General features: G+C 55.1%; 1 protein-coding gene across 1 annotated transcript; it reads left to right on the top strand.

Annotated features, from left to right (window-relative positions):
* Positions 1 to 4378: 4378 nt before the first annotated feature.
* Positions 4379 to 12695, top strand: NCLIV_059640 (conserved hypothetical protein; the record flags this gene model as incomplete). Its single annotated transcript, XM_003885518.1, has 13 exons — positions 4379 to 4479; positions 4930 to 5398; positions 6470 to 6661; positions 7370 to 7582; positions 8036 to 8146; positions 8590 to 8730; positions 9002 to 9102; positions 9554 to 9963; positions 10456 to 10611; positions 11118 to 11287; positions 11540 to 11614; positions 11848 to 11992; positions 12502 to 12695. The coding sequence occupies 13 exons, from the start codon at positions 4379 to 4381 to the stop codon at positions 12693 to 12695; spliced, it is 2478 nt and encodes an 825-aa protein (XP_003885567.1).
* Between the last annotated feature and the right edge of the window lie 692 nt (positions 12696 to 13387).

The following is a 13387-nucleotide window of genomic DNA, read 5'->3' as shown; positions in this document are numbered from 1 at the left end:
GCTTCTCCTGGAGATCGGCAGGTCGTGGAAAGGGGGAGAAACCTGCTTCGTTCTGTAAGCCTCTTGCGGAAAAGCATAAAGACAAAAAGGTGGGCGGAAGGGGAGGGCGTGGCTGGCACCAAGAGGCGTTTTGTGGCCAGAGAGCTCTCCGAACAAGACAACCACACGGCTTGAGATCCCTCCGCGAAACGTGCTTTAAAAACTCTTGAGAAGAAAACGAATGGTGCCGGGCGGTGCGGCAAGACAAGACAGGAAACTCTTTCGCGGGAGGCCGAGCTAGTCGACGGGCTGTTTGTAGAGGGGAGCGGCGTAGCCTGGACAGGAAGACCAGAGGGAGTCGGTTCTGCAGTCCATTTTGTAGGGGAGGGAAACGAAAAAAGGTCGGAACTTCGCGGGTCTTAAATCTTTCCCAAGAAAAACGACACAGACAGGCGCCGTCTAGAAGCGCCCGCCACGACCCCGCATTGAGGCTCGTCCTCCCAGCGAGGTGTAGAGAAAGCTCCGCGAGAAAAAAGGAGAGAGTAAAGAGGAAAGGAGTGTGCGTCGGAGAAGAGGCTTTCTAACGCGTACGTGAGAAACGGAGACAAAAACGCATTTCTTCCGAGACCGACGCAAAGGCGAAGCCGAGTCTCTCCGAACCTCAATTATTCATCTGTCGCGACCGTTCCGCTTGGAACTTTCTCTCGGAGGAGAGGACGAGCAAACCGCGGAGTTTGTCCACATTGGGGGCGTGCCGTGCTCGGCTTTTCTGGCTCGTGTTCCTGCTTAAAACAGAAAAGACGCTTCCGCTCAAAGATGGCAACGCGCAGATTTCTGGGGAGAGCGCTCTGGAGAAACTCGAAAAGAAACCGGACGTCTCCCGAACCATCGCAAGCGCACAGACACAGAAAACTGCGCGAGGCTCAAGACAAAGGCCGAGAGGAGGGGGAGTAGCCGCGCGCGAGAGAGACAACGCGCCGTGAACCTCGATGAAAAACACGGAAAATCGATGACCCGCAGCCCTTGGCTACGGCGGAGGAAAGGGCTTTGGTGCTGCGTGAACATCTGCTTTTCGAGCGCCATCAAAAAAGAAGAGCAATTCGCTCAGAAAAGTAGGCGTTTTTTTCGAGAAAACAAAAGACAACGAAACAGCCGAGAACATCCGGGGGGACCCGCCTCGCGCCTCCTCCGGTCCTCTGAACGAAAACGGTTTCCACAGAAAGCTTGCTTCTTCGCGAAGGACGCACAGACGAAAAGAATGTGTTTTGACGTAGCGGGGCTTTAGGTCTTTGTTGTCCTTCCTAGACCTCAGCCTTTTGCGCGCACGAGAAACCACCGTCCTAGTGGTGAGATTTTGCCTGTTTGTTTGGAGTTCCCGGTCTGCATGAATCGAGCCCTCTCTAGGCGAAACTCTCGAATCTTTTGAAATGAGGATAAATCCATTGGTAAGCGGAATCCATGGGTTTCTACCTGGTCGTTCTGCGCATCCTCAGCCAGCCCGCGGTCTGAGGTAGTTCTTCTGTACCAGAGATAGATCCGTAAAACACGATTTTCACCTGTTATACTTTTGCTCACGTGCTTGCCGCTTTCGCTGTTCTTGTCCTACGGTCACTCTTTTCCGGAACCGTTCTCCGTAATTTCGTGCACGACAGGCAAATGTGCAAGAGAGTGTGTGGATTATTGTGACTCCTTCCTAGAACGCCTGTCTCACAGTATCTCTCCTTTGCACACGTTTACCGAGGGCAATAACAACCAGACCGCTTTCGGCAACAAACAGGCACATCACACTTCCAGGATCTTCACGTTCTGCTCGGGAGCCGCTGAAGATCGCAGTCTTCTAGGGGGTAAGTTCCTCCTGTACTCCGCGCCGTTTTTCTCTCCTCTGCGAGGGGAAAGTGCCCCAGGCAGGGGGATACAGGCAAACTGGACGGCTGGGTTTTTCTTTCGCAGCTTGTGGCGAGGTCGAGGGGCGAACAACAAAGAGCCATGTGATTGAGACGCGTAGAAACTTATCCCCGATGGTGCTGAAGACGTTTACCCATTGTAACCTCCACCATGTGTTTGCCAAGAAGATAAATCCGAAACCGCACGCGGCTTTCCCCCACTGAAGAAAAGGTTGACTGGCGCGTTCATGATTCTTTTTAGCAAACTCGGGCGGTTGTCCTTGCCCTCTTGCATATACAACAGCACATTGTTCGTGAAACAAATGCGGTCCAATCCGCTCGTTTTGCTGTCCCCGATACCCTCCAAAGTGGCTGTGAGAACGCGTCTTACTTCTACACTGCTTACGCATGTGGTCATCCCAGAAATTCGGGAAGCGACAAAGTGACATCAACCCCCAAGAGCGCTCTCACAGCCAAAACCCCCCCTCGCGGCTGACGCTTCCAGAGTTGGGTTTCCAGAGCTCCACGGAGTCGGGCACGCGCCCTCGAGAGGCGATAAGGTTTAACGAGGAATTGAGCATGTGCAACAAACCGGTTTTTTTGAGCAGGAACCTTTGTGGAACAGCACCTGGAGAAGCTGCATGACTTGCGAGACAGAATGTCAAGCGGTCGCAAACCGAGAACCTAGCTCCTGTTTGCAAGTGGATAGCTCAATGAGATTACACGCCTCGAGCTGCGTCAGGCCAACATTACACCTCCAAACGACGGGGACTTGTGTTTCGTCGTCGTTCGTACGCAGAGAGACTTGAAGACATCCCATGGCAAGACCCTTTCAGCTGCAAGTTGCCGCGTACGTGTTGCGGTTCATAACGTTCTGGTGGGCTGAGAGGGAGACAAGATTTTATGTGACGTTCTGCAAGTTCCAGGAGCGCCCCGACATCTCTTTCTCCCCGGCAGACGACCCCGCGTGTACACTTTGTGTACGCACAAGATACGCACATGCAAAGGAAACGAACGGCAGGTAGTTAGAATGCTGGTACGTACTCGTTTGTGGAGCTTTGTGGCGTTTTTGACGTTACAAGCGCGCGCTCACGCGACACACAGCTGTCCTGGACCAGTTGTGCGTCTACGTCGATCACGAGACCCGACGGCCTCGCCCATTTCTTTGCGTGCTTGATGGCAAAAGGTAGCCTCTTTTCTGTGTCGACCTCCGCCTTTCTCCCTTCGCCAGAGAAATGAGAAGCGCAAGGGAAAGAAAACCTTGCGCAGTATCATTTCCCAGCACGCTCCAGTCCCGACTTTGAGCGCGAAAAACCGCCGGCATGTCTCGTGTAGCGTGTATCAGCTGGTGCATGCAGCTGCGTGACAGCGGTCGATTCCTTGTTATTTTCTGGCCGCACAAATCTCGATACTCTAAGCAAATCGAATTGCATCGAGAAAAACGCTGTCTCTGTGACACGCGTGTTTTCTTGTGGGAGTGAGAGAGCGTGCGTTCTTCCAAGGGGGAACGCACGAGACATCGCAACGGGAGACACCGCGAGAACTGCTCTGAGACATTCCGCGGTTCGTGACTGTCCTGCTCTCTCCTTGGACTATTTTCTCTTGGTCCTGACCTCTCTCGGTGTCTCGGCGCCTCCCTTCTCTCTCCACTTTCCGTTCCCCTCCGCTTCTCGCAGGCTAACTTGATCACCGTCCCGTCTCTCTTTTGCGGGTTCTTTTTCTCCGCCCTCGCGCCAGGCCGCGTTTTGCGGCCGTCCCTTCTGTCTCTCGGTGTCCCCTCTGCCGCGCCTTGCGGTCCCTCTTGGTTCTCGTGTTGCACATCTCTGTTGTCTCTGCCGCCAAAATTCCGCTAAATACGGCCCGTTTGTCCCTTCCATTCCACTCCTCTTCCCCCCTTCGATAATGCAGTCCAGTACGTAGAGCCGAGGCGCGGTCGTCGGCGAGGTGGGGCCTTGTGGCGACCGTCCCTCTCCGCCCTTCTTCTCTCTTCTCTCTCCGCGCTTCTTCTCTCTTCTCCCTCCGCGCTTCTTCTCTCTTCTCCCTCCGCGCTTCTTCTCTCTTCTCCCTCCGCGCTTCTTCTCTCTTCTCCCTCCGCGCTTCTTCTCTCTTCTCCCTCCGCGCTTCTTCTCTCTTCTCCCTCCGCGCTTCTTCTCTCTTCTCCCTCCGCGCTTCTTCTCTCTTCTCCCTCCGCGCTTCTTCTCTCTTCTCCCTCCGCGCTTCTTCTTTCTTCTCCCTCCGCGCTTCTTCTCTCTTCTCCCTCCGCGCTTCTTCTCTCTTCTCCCTCCGCGCTTCTTCTCTCTTCTCCCTCCGCACTTCTTCTCCCTCCGTCCTCCGCGCTTCTTCTCTCTTCTCCCTCGGCGCTTCTTCTCTCTCCGTCCTCCGATGCGCAGAGGCAGACCCGCGCCTTCCTTCTCATGCCTGCATACGGCGGGGGTGTCTTCCCTACAAACGCTTTCTCTCCTCTCGCGTTTTGTAGAGGTCTGGGCCACCAGCCAGGAGAGGGAAAGATGAGAGCAATGCAGCTGCGGGGACGCCGCACTCTCCTGCACGCACTTCGCGAAAGGAACTGCGTCTGCTTCTCGCTTGTTCTGTCTCTCGCGCTTCTGCCTGTCGCCCGGTCAGTTTTGCTCTCGCCGTCACAGTCATCCACTCCCCTTCAGCCGCCCGCGTCTGTCTTTGTGAGCAAAAGGAATTCCTCGTCTTCTCCGATTGAGTCGCCTCGTTCCGGAACCTGTACAGGGGGTGTTAGCTCTCCTCTTCAGGAACTCTGCTTTTCGACGTCCTCTCCCTCCCCTCTTCGATCCGCTGGGACTCTCCATGTTCGCAGCCCCCAACTCAAAGTGAAGAACCTCGACAGCCTCTTCGCTTTTCTCCCCCTGTCCTCCCTTTCTGCCTCGGATTCAATCTCCCAGCCTTCTCCAACTTTATCGAGGCTGTCGCGTTCTTCTCTTTCTCCTCCTGCTTCGGTGTCCCGGTGTGCCCCGTCAGCTGTACGTGCTCACTGGTTCCCGTCACAGCCACTGAGGCAGGTCGTCAGTCCCGTCGCACCTTCTGCCTCCTGTCCCAGTCTCCGTTCGCCCGCTGCCTCGGCTTCTCACGGACCTCCCGTCGCGCTCCTCGAACCTCACAGGTCGAGAACGCGCCTCGCCTCCTACCACAGCGGCCGAGAGACGGACGACTGGGCGGAGGGCGACGGAGCGCGTGGATGCACAGAGGGGGGAGATGAAGAAACGGGGAATGGATCAGGCGAGGAGGAACATCGGGATGGGGTGGAGCGAATGCAGCTCCACTTTGTACCGGACCCGGAAGGCGACACCCAAGATCCGCGAACGGGGGGGAACGGAGACGAAGGTGACGAAGGAGACGAGATAGGAGAGAGAGACGAGAGCGAAGCCACTGATGCGGCAGATCCCTCTGACAAAATCAAAGAGGGAAAAAACCAGAGTGGAGGCTCGGACGCCGCCGAACCAAACCAAGTCCCGAGCTCCGCCCACGGCACCAGGAGTTTCAAAGAGCGGCGGAAAGAAGTGCAGCAGGTACGGGGAAGGGTTTTCCCACTGGCCGACGGCGACGAGCACAGACAGGCACATGCAAATGCGTTTTGACGTATGCAGACGGACCCACGTATTCTCGCAAAGAGACGTTTTTGGCAGGCGTGCTCGAGGTGTCGGTTCCCTATCTGTCATTTAAAACTGTGTAAATAGATCAACAGAACTACACTGTACACGCTCATGGATTCAGTGTCTACGCTTACTGCTTAAGAACGCTCCCGTGTTCCAGCTTCCAATTAAACTACGTATTCAGTGGCGCGAAAATGTACACGAGTCTTGAACACACCGCTCGTCGTGCAACGAAAAGACATCACGGTTTTAGATCGGTTGGTACAGAAGATCAAATCAAACACGAATTGAGTTAAATAATTCGGGAGGTCATCGCCAGGTGGCGTCTTCGTATCGATTCTGCGTGCCGGCGCTGAGGAGGCAGCCGTGGTCAGCGAAAGCCAGCAAAGAGCAGAGGAACGAGGAATCATTTTGTCGCATGTGCTCCCAAGTTGTTCCACGCTTGGATGTCAAGTTGTCTCCAGTGCACTCTTGTCGGCTGTAACTATGCAGCGCCTAAATTTACAGCTGCGAAGAGATACGGATCGGTATCTACATCCAGGCATGCACAGAAACGTACATGCACGTGTCCGTATGTGTACGCACAAGGGGGTGTAGATCCCCGGTCGGAACGTGCAGTCAAAACTGCATAAAAATGGGGATACATTGGAAGCGCCAGGGTGCGCCAGGGGGTACGGTGCCTCACGTCTTACGTGAGAAACTCGACGGGCACTCTCGATTGCGCGCGAGGTCCACTTTTTGAAAGGCCTGCGTTCATGCCAGTCTGCTTGCATGCGTCATGCATCTGGAGGCTGGAGAGCGGAATCGTACGGGCGCGACTCGTATGACCAGCGAGGGGACACGACGAGTCAGATGCTCGTCGAATCCCTCCCGTCGTTCGCTGTGAGGGATATCTGAGCGACGGGATTCCAAGCTTTTTCTGAAGAGTCAGTACCGCGCGATTGACGCCGGAACCGAGACTTGCCTGTCTCCTTTGTGTTCATGCAGCGGCGAACTGCCTATCTTCGACGGGGCAAGCGATTTGGAGCCGTCGCGCCCGAGGTCGTCGGCAAAGAAAGCGAGCGAGTGGACATGGCACTCATCGAGGACTTGGCTAGCCACCTTCCCGTCGAGGTCCATGGCAGCGGGAACGCTACGTTGCTTATTGAGGCGGACATTCCCGGGCACATCACGCAAAAAGTAGGCTCTTCATCCGGGATAATGCACACATGCACGCCTTGCACCGGTCGTGACGGGTCCGTGGATAAATCTCTACTCTGTGTACATAAATCTTTCCAATCGGTTCCTGAATCTCGCTCCATAGCCAGTCCCTAGCCAGTCGCACCAAAACACATCCCGATACGGGTGAGCATAGGTGTAGACTCTGTACCCTCGTCATGTATATATAAATATGTATACTGTTCACTCTCCACATTGCAATTTCTGGCAGATCTTCAGTGTGTCCCATGCATATATATACATATATATAAAGAGAGAGTGGATGACAGATTGCATATGGAAGTAAAACGTTGTGCACGCAGAGGCACGTTGGGAGAGTGCAAGCGCTAACCCGGGCTGGGTGTGGAGGCACATATGTGTAGATGTCTGAGGCATATATGTTTTGGTGTTTGTGGCCAAGTGGACTTCGCTGCGTCTCTGAATGCGCACCCAAGGCTCAAGGGGATCTGGAGCGGCTGCACATGCAAGCGAAAACATCTGTTGCGTACCTTCATGCGTTCATACACACTATATATAAAAATGCATGCATGCTTCTAAGCCGATGGGGCCCTCGGTCAAACGTTGAGCCGCAATGGTGTCATACCAGCGGTGTCTTCAAGGCTGGAGCTCTTCCCCTGGTGAGCCGTCTTTTCATATCGCGTCGCGCATCTCTGTCTTTTCTCTCGCAAGGTCCAAGAACTGACGCTCGCCCACCTGCGAACAACGCTGCGCGTGCCTGGATACCGCAGCGGGCTTGCGGAAGTCCCCCTCGCGATGCTGCAGTACTACGCAGGCGGCGCCGACGCAGTGAAGCAACGAGCCGTGCAGGCGCTCGGGGATCTGCTTCTTCACCAGGCCACGAAAAAAGGCACGAAGATGATCGGCACACCCCAGTTTGTCCAGGTGGGAGGGGACGCGAAGGCGCTGACCCGAGCTCGTGGAGACGCACCGTCGTGTTTCTCAAACGGGGCAGCGTGCATGCATAACGGTGTACCGGCGGCTCGGGTGTATACACAGGCGTGGACTGTCTGTAGCCTCGAATTCCCTTGCGTCGATTCCTGCCGCTTGCTGGAGAGAGTTGCGAGTCTGCGCAAATACGGATCGACAGAGGCATAAAGATAGGTACCTAGATGTCGACATCCAGAGCCCAAGGATCCAAACTGACACAGACCTCTCGTCTTCCAAGACTTCGCTGCGTGCGTTTGCCGCCCTCCTAGCTGGGTAGAAGAGCACTCACGCTGAAAGCCACACAGGCGTGTGCGTCTGCGATTTGCGCTGTCGAGGGGAGTACAAGTGGCGGCGCGTACCTCGACGTATTCGACACGCATTTGTGCCCGCTTTCGTTGTTGTGCGCAGAAGGACTCCGAGCTAGTTGCCAACTTCACTCCAGGCCAGTCCATGAAGATCCAAATCCGATGTGATACGCTACCAACTGTCAAGTTCAAACAGAACTACAAAGGCCTCAAGGTCAGTCTGTAGCTCCGGTCACAGACCCAAGAGCAAGGCGGATGGAGGCCCGGCTGGCGAACCGTGTCTCGACACAGGCGGCGTCAGCCCTGCATGCGCCTCGCCGTCTGCACATGGGGGTGCTGTGCTGTAAAACTTTCCGGAGAGATTTGTCCGCTTCTCACTGTTTTCCCCAGTGCGTTTGCCGCGGTGACGTGTCCCTGAGGTCACCCAATTCGCATCAGCTGGTCGTGCACCTGCCGCCGTGGATTTTTTCACCCCAAAAAGACACGCGGGGCGTCAACGCGAACGGCACAGATTTGCATAAACACAGCTTAGAGTGCGTATGCGTGTGTATGCAAATGCATATATATATATATATATATATATATATATTCGTATATACCCATGTATATGTGTATAGATAGATGGGCGTGTGCACGGATTTGCATTTATGCTTTCAGTTGCGCGTTCCAAGGCCCCCGTATCCTGAGGGCCTGCTGTTCCAGAAGGCTGAGGAGATTCTGGCAAAGCGCCATGCGACCGAGGTTGACTTTCCTAACGCAGACAGACGTGCGCGAGTGGGTGACGCCGTCGAAATTGAGGTGAGGTGGTTATCCCGTCCTCTGACGGGCGGAGAGAGTTCGCATCGATTCAGCGAGAGGCGGCATGGATCCAGTGGACTGTCGTCGCGCTCTGAATCCGACGGCGTAGCGTACGTGCCAGCCTTTCGTCTTTCGAGATGGTGCACCGTACCGCCTTTGCCCAATCGTTTTTTGGAAGGAAGGACGGAGATGCGTCTGTGCGAAGATCTGCGTCGAGAGGTGAGAGAGAAAAGGCCTATTCTTGTGGGTTCGAAGCATCGTTTCCTTCCAGGTGATACGTGGATGGTTCGAGACGGGCGACGAGACACGCGGCGACGAGATTCCGAAGCACCTCATCGCTGGCGTGGTAACAGTGATCTTAGACAAAGACTGGTGAGAAACGACTGCAATGTGAGCGACCCGAGATGTTTTGAGAAACTCTAGATTTCGTGTCTGCAGCTACGGGTCCGTGTCGCGATCTTCTGCACAGAGACGGGTCACCCTCTCGAGTCGAAACGCCCTTCGCGTTGCAGGCTGGATTCGTAGCTCTTTGGAGGCGTGCAAGGGTGGCGTTTCACTCTGCATGCTCGTGGAAAGGCAAAGCCGGCCCGCGGAGACAAGGTGCGGTGTGTTGGTCTGACGAATGCACGAAATGGGGCACTTTCCTCTCATCGAATCTCTCGCGTGTCCCCGTTTCTGCGGCGTGGCCGCACGCTGGTTTGGCGCATCGTTTTCTCGAGTCCGCCCTCCCTCTCCGTCGTCTTTCCTTTTGCTTTTAAACTTCCCTCTCCTCTGCCTTTACGTCTCCGCCTTTCCGTTTGTCGCGCTTCTCTGCTTGCGGCAGCAACCCTGAAGGCGGCGCCGAGCTCCTTGACGGTCTGCTAGGGATCCGGAAAGGCGACGCACGCGAGGTTCGCGTGCCGCTACCCTTCTCCGTCAAGGAAATGCTTCCTTTTTCGGGCATCGAGCAGGTTGGCAAACTTCCGTCCTCCGCTTCCTCGCAAGCTGCGCCGCCGTCGCCCCGCGTCTCCGCCACAGGCTTCTTGGAGGGAGAGGCCGCCGCTGGAGGAGGAGACGGATCGGGCCTGGCGACGGTCGACGCCCTCGCTCGGGAGGCAAGCGAGAAATGCGGAATCGACTTGACTGATGAGCGTAAAGAGCACATCCTCGACCAAGACGAAGAGCGGCTCGTTCAAACCATTCTCCACGTCCAGTGCCTCGGCGTGAAGCGTCGAATTCCACGGGAACTCGACGGTAAGAAACGCGGCAAGTCGCCGGGGCTGGCAAGGCAGCCTTGAGAGACTCCAAGACCTGCGGGTGTCCAGCGTATTTGCGCGGCAAACGAAGCAACCTCCGCGGCGCCTCCCCGTTGTAGAGACACCAGGCGACACTTTCGGGGCTTACACACGCGGTTCGGTATCGCCGCCCCGCCCACTGTTCGCGTGGACGCAGACCGAAGGCGGCGAGGTGATTGCAAAGCCGGGGTACACAGAAACCTAGTGCACACCTACGTAGATAAACATGTGTGTCTGTAGGCGAACGCATGTATTCGTATTGCTCTGCATGTTGTTCTTTCCGGTCTGCCTTTTGAAGAAGGACGGGCACACGGCAGGCCTGTCGCCCTTGACTCTGCGGCAAGCGAAACCGTTTCTTGGCGGCCGGCGAAGCCTCTTGTTTTTTGCCCTGAGCGCACGAACTGACTACAGTTACGGGAAGACTTTTTGTCCGCCCGTGGTGTTTCGTCAGATGCATTTTACAGAACGTTCTTGAACGCGACTCGAGCGGAATTCATGGAGCAGCTGGAAGCAACCGGGGACGAGCTCGTGGAGGCAGCAAGTGTTAAGGCCCGTCGCGGCGCCGTCGCCGCTGCCCTCGATGACATTACCACAATTGAGGCTCCAGGTGAGAAAGAACTACGAAGACTCGTGGCAATAAACGAATGCAATGAGAGGGCGACGCAAAGGCGATGCCGAGATCCTACGGCTCGGGAGAGACTGTGGACGTAGCGGTGGTGGCGGATGTGTATAGTGAACGCACGGTTTGTTCCCTCTTCACACGCATGCGTTTATGAGAACATGTGCAAGTACTATCGGCCGTCGAGACACCGATCGCACGGAGGCTGAGGACGAACAACGGTTCGGACAGATGCAGCTATGAGCATGCGTCATTATGCATGTGAGGATAAACACAGCTATGGTGCCGGGAACACGCGCGCGCGGTCGCCGTAGGGTTAGACGCCTTTGCCTACCGCGTAGGCTTCACTCCTCGATCCGTTCCGGGCTGCCTCCACCGGTGCCTCGGAAAAGGCTCAGACAGCACTGGTTGGGGCAAAAATCACAACGACGTGGAGAATAAATCCAGTTTTCGCGTTTTTCTGGCGAATCTGCGTGGGATCCGCTTGGTCGCAGAAACACTGATCGAAGAGCAGGCGCGATTGACGTACAAGCAACAGCTGAAGTCGAAGGAGATGGAAGGCCACGACGTGACCGGTCTGGACACGGAGGAGAAATATCAGGAGTGGAAGTGCAAAAATGTCAACGTAGTCGTTAAACTTCTAAAGACTGCCTTCACAATCAAGGTCCGCATTCTGAAAGCAGTTCAAAGGGCGGTTTACCTCTCTCTGAATGCATTTGCTTTTCAAAGCGTATCTGCCGTGAAACGTGCATCTACATGTGTACAAACATGCGTGCAGGTTGAGCAAAATGTGCATGCATTAACAAGTAAAACTGCAAACACGCAGGTGTGTGTAACTGTATGTACCTTTCGTGATACGCTCTTGCATTTACGGCGCTGCTTCATTGTGGGTAGCGATGTGTCGCCCTTCTCTCAGGCGATTTTGAAGAACGAAAACCTGAAGGTTGACCAAGCGCGACTCATGAAGTCTGTCGAGGAGACGCTGATGAAGGTACTGGATCCGCACCGTCGCCTGAAAAAGCTGGTCATTTCCACGCAACTGGGAACAGAGAACACGATCGATTGACCCCCCAAACCTGCAAGCGAAGCACGTCCCTGTTGCTCGCCTGCCGGCGGTTGCTGGCGCGCGTTTGTACACACAATAGAGGGCTTGTGTTCAAGACCGTTGGGCCAAGCTCTGGTTTTCTGTTGCTTCTTGGTTCTCGTGTGCGCTGTTTTGTTCAGTGTCCCGGCCAGAAGCCCGACCTGGTAACAGAGCGGACGTTGAATCTGATGGAGTCGCAGCTCGTGTACGATTTCGTCGCGGATCACGCGGATATCACATACTATGTCGAGGAGAGGCCCGTGTCGGCCAGTGTGGTTCATAAATGTAAGTGGATTCAGAGCGCGTGAGTCCCTAACACATATGACGGAGCCCAGGCTCTCTGCTCCGATCTCAGAAGGTCCCTGCCTATTGGCTGACGGTTTTCTCGGCGTATGTTGGGCTACTCCCCAGTTTCCAGATGGTTGTATGTGGTTGCCTGGTCAACGTAGGTAGAGCTGACTGTGCACCTTTCGGTCCATGTGTGTCCGGACTCGCCATTTTCCCACGTTTTGTCTGTCTCCCGATCGAATTGTGGGGCACCCTGTTAGTCGCACGTCTGCATATAGCCATCGCCCCAACACTGACAATAGTAAAATAAATAAGACCTGTAGGTGTTGTCACCGGGTCGCCTCTGCCTCGGCAGCTGGCAAAAACGTGTGTGCGAAGAAAGATACGCGTGTGCGTGTGTGTGCGTGTAAAACGGCGCGACCCAAGCCATCGTGCTTCAAGCAGACTAAGTGTTCTGAATCAACCGCGCTTGCGCCCCTGTGCCTGTCTCTCCTCTCCGTGAACAGCTGCTGATGGCGACATGTCCTACGGGATGAAGGCGTATCCTGCAGGAGCGGATGTCGAGCGCTACCAGAAGACCCGCGAAGCGCTCGTTGACGAAAACGAGAAACTGAAAGAACTGACGTCCAAATTTTTCGTGGAACCTGGAGGCAAACGGCGACCGCCTCCTCTTGAACCGGAAGATGACGCGGATCTATAGTGGGCCACACTCGGTCAGGAGCCCGCTTGCTCGTATCTGCTAGAGCGTATTTCCGGGGTTAGCTTACAGCTTAACGGGGGCGAGTGTGTGCTCGAGTGGGCTTTTCACCGTCTCGGCACATGGACATGTTTCGATTTGAATGCCAAAGGGAATGCGATGAGACCGTTTCCTCTCTAGGCGAGATCAAGTGGAAGAGAACCTGCGATACTGCCGGACGTCCCTTTGATGCATCGATCGTGTTTGCACGACGCTCGCGTTCGGTTGTTAGGATGCAGAGCCGGCGAGGCAGAAGCGGCAACGCTCTAGTGTGCGCTGCTGTCTCGAGGACCCGACCGTATGTCTGTTTTCTCCTTTGTAAAAGAAGATACGTAAAAGTGTTAATGGGTATTCCTCGTCTGGCTAAGGTTTTCGTCCCTGACTTGTTTAGCTAACATGAAGGCTTTGTCTCCTCTGTTTCACTCTCCTCTGTCTCGACGTTTTCCTGGTCGTCCTCCAGTATCATCTCGCCTTTCTTCTTTCCGTATCGGTCCCTCCTCTCGCGTCCTCACACCTTCAGTTGGTTCCTATCAAATTGCCAGCACTTTTCTCTATAAAGGCACCGTCGCTTTTCGCCAATACCTGCTCCAAGATTCACTTGCTATTTATGAATTTTCTTACTGGTCGCCCTCTCCATGCAGTGCCGTATGCACTCG

Source organism: Neospora caninum, chromosome XI (genome assembly GCF_000208865.1).
Source record: "Neospora caninum Liverpool complete genome, chromosome XI".
Taxonomy (NCBI): Eukaryota; Apicomplexa; class Conoidasida; order Eucoccidiorida; family Sarcocystidae; genus Neospora; species Neospora caninum.
The sequence above is the reverse complement of the archived record's forward strand: the minus strand, read 5'-3'. Positions and strand labels throughout refer to the sequence as shown.